The sequence below is a fragment of the Empidonax traillii genome, unplaced genomic scaffold, assembly GCF_003031625.1.
Source record: "Empidonax traillii isolate 1590-97213 ecotype Southwest subspecies unplaced genomic scaffold, ASM303162v1 scaffold425:size1421777, whole genome shotgun sequence".
Classification (NCBI taxonomy): domain Eukaryota; kingdom Metazoa; phylum Chordata; class Aves; order Passeriformes; family Tyrannidae; genus Empidonax; species Empidonax traillii.
This window is the reverse complement of record NW_020955618.1, coordinates 97,379-100,095: the sequence shown is the minus strand read 5'-3', so window position 1 is coordinate 100,095 and position 2,717 is coordinate 97,379. Positions and strand designations below refer to the sequence as shown.

At 34.6% G+C, this 2,717-nt stretch overlaps 1 protein-coding gene across 1 annotated transcript in view; it reads left to right on the top strand.

Annotated features, from left to right (window-relative positions):
- Window positions 1-2,717, top strand: part of ASPH (aspartate beta-hydroxylase) — a 107,146-nt gene that overhangs the window by 77,119 nt on the left and 27,310 nt on the right. Inside the window, exon 18 of the mRNA XM_027894317.1 lies at window positions 1,430-1,580. Coding sequence (XP_027750118.1) covers window positions 1,430-1,580 — 151 coding nt within the window. The remainder of the gene's footprint in view (window positions 1-1,429; window positions 1,581-2,717) is intronic.

Sequence of the window (2,717 nt, the reverse complement as noted above, 5' to 3'; positions counted from 1 at the left end):
TTTTTTTTTTTTTTTTTTTTTTTTTTTGTGGAGGGAGTTGTGTTTCAGGTGTTCCCCCTAAAAAAAAAAGTCAACCAAAATACATCATAAAATAAACTCTGCATTCATAATACTTTTGAGCTGTGTTGGGATGTCTCAGAAGAGAATAAACTTTGAATTTTCATTAATAGTAGGATAATCCTATTGCACTAGGAATAAAAAAGACTCGAATTCATGTTAATCAAGATGAACAAAATGAAGCCCCCACTGTAGGAAGGAATTGTGCTGTTAGACAATTACTCAGGCACTTGAATTGGAGTCAACCAGTTTTCAGTTGGTTAATAAGTCATGCTAAATATCCAAAATACTGTCACACAAGCACTTGATGCACAGCAAAGCAAATCTTTGTCCTTGAAAAAAGGAAAGTCAAATTTCCTAGTGAATGTACATCAGAAAAAATAATTATTGCGTAAAACTGATTTCTGGAGGTATCTCTGAAGGCTGCTTGATGAACTGTTTGGCCTAGTAACCATATGGGTTGGTGCTTCACATACTCAATTTCAAAGCAACTCAAGGAAAAAAAATTAAAGGACAGAAGGGCAACAAGATTCCAGGTACTTGCTACAGCATATGCAGCAAACACAGTTGAAGCAGTTTCATTTAATGCATATGTGAATTTAAATAGACTATCAAGAGCTGCTTCTGCACCTGTAGTGCTTACCATGCTCTGCAAATTGACTTAAAAAAGAACATAAGCCAATAAATATAGAAGTATTTGGGAAGGATGCATTAAACACATGAAAATTCATGCATTTATATAAAAAATTTAAAGTGAACCTTTAAAAATTCTGCATTTGAGACATAATCTTACTTTTTCAGCTGTTGAAGCAGATTATGAAAATGCCTTACGACAGGTGAAATCAGTTATAGCTTCTCTTAGGTTCACTGAAACTGTAATTTCACTGTAGAGAGCTCATATATCCTTTGGTCTGCTTCTGAATTTGATGAGCCAGTTTAAGTTTTGACAGAGGTGTAGGGTAGATATTCTATCAACATATGCAAGAGGAAAGGCAATTCCTAATTCATTTTCTAAGAAAGAGTGTAAATAAATTTGTCAGAATAGATGAAAGAAATGTTTGTTGATCTGTGTATTGCTGCAGGAGTGAGGCTTTGTATACAAATGGTCCATAGGCAAAATTTAGCATTTCTTCCATATTATTAAAGAGATTGCTTCATGTATTTTTGAAAGCATAAATTATGAATTCTACAAATATTAATCAAAAATCTGTGGTAATGTATGTTTACATTAGGTGCAAGTTTTCTTGTACTTCTGCTTTCAAACAATTTGTAGGAAACAAGAACATTAGATAATTCTAATGTGTCTTCCCAGTTATTTTTAAGACTAACGAATTATTATGTGTTCTAATTATGGTTTTGTGATTCTTCCTAGTCTGAAGATGACTTAGCTGAGAAAATGAGAAGCAATGAGATGCTGCAACAAGCTATCAACACCTACGATGAGGTGGTTAGTCTGCCAAATGTCCCTTCAGATCTGATAAAGCTCAGCTTGAAACGAGAAGCAGACAGGCAGCAGTTCCTTGGTAAGTTTTGAGGGTGGTGTAAAAATTATGGAAGTTGTGTGAGCAAGACTTTCAAGGGATCACTAAGGACTTAAAATGCCAATTCCATTGAATTTTTCGTAGGCCTTGTCCTCCTAATATCTGAAATGCTAAAGAAAAAAAAGTTATTTAAATTTTTTCTAGGAAACTGGTGTCTATAATTTGCTTGTAGGATAATAGTGCCTGTAAAAAGCTGCAGTAAATGCTACGAGAAGATATGATGAGAAGTGTCAGTTTTTACTGACAAGGAAAGAAGAAAGTCTTCCTTTTCTACTGAAGCTGAAGAAAATCAAGAGGGAATTAATGGCATAAGCAGAGTAAACATATCCTGAATAAACTTTCAGTAAACAGAGAAGAGTGGAAGTGAACTTGGAGATAACATTGGTGTAGATTGTAGGTTTTGATCTCAATTCGTGATATATGAGAAATGCTGATTAGAATATAAGGCACAATCAACTTTACAGTAAAGAGTTCTGTTCTCATGGGTTGGATTTTTAATATCAACTTATTTTGTTCTTTCTGTTCCTTTGCAAGACCTCTTCTAGGAAGCTGAGGAACATACTTAATTTTAAGCACATAAAGCATAATAAATTTCCATGATAAGTAATGGAAGTAAAGTAGAACTATTACTTAATGCTAGAAATGCATTTAATTTCTTAATTAAGATTAAGTTTATTATTATATCTTTACTTAATTATGTTGAGTGCTTTGATATCTGTGTACGATAAAGCAATCAAAGCTTAAATAATGTTACTGCTGCACTGTAAAGGGTTCTCCACAAGAGGCTACCATAACACTGCGTGATGTGCACTTGCAATGATTCCCTGAAATACTCCTGGTGTTGCTAAACCCCAGTGACAAGCAAGCAGGTGAATGTGCTCGTAGCTGCACAAGCTTTTTCAACTTCTCCTTCTTGATCGTTAGTGAAAGGGAGCACTTGGCTCTGATTTGTGTTTTCTTAGATGTTGTGTAAATGCCTTGCTACTGTTACTCATATCTGCAGTTGTAATTAAGTCTTGTTCAATCAAATCAGGTCGCATGAGGGGTTCCCTGATTACTCTGCAGAAATTAGTTCAGCTGTTTCCCAGTGATACGTCATTCAAGAATGACCTTGGTGTT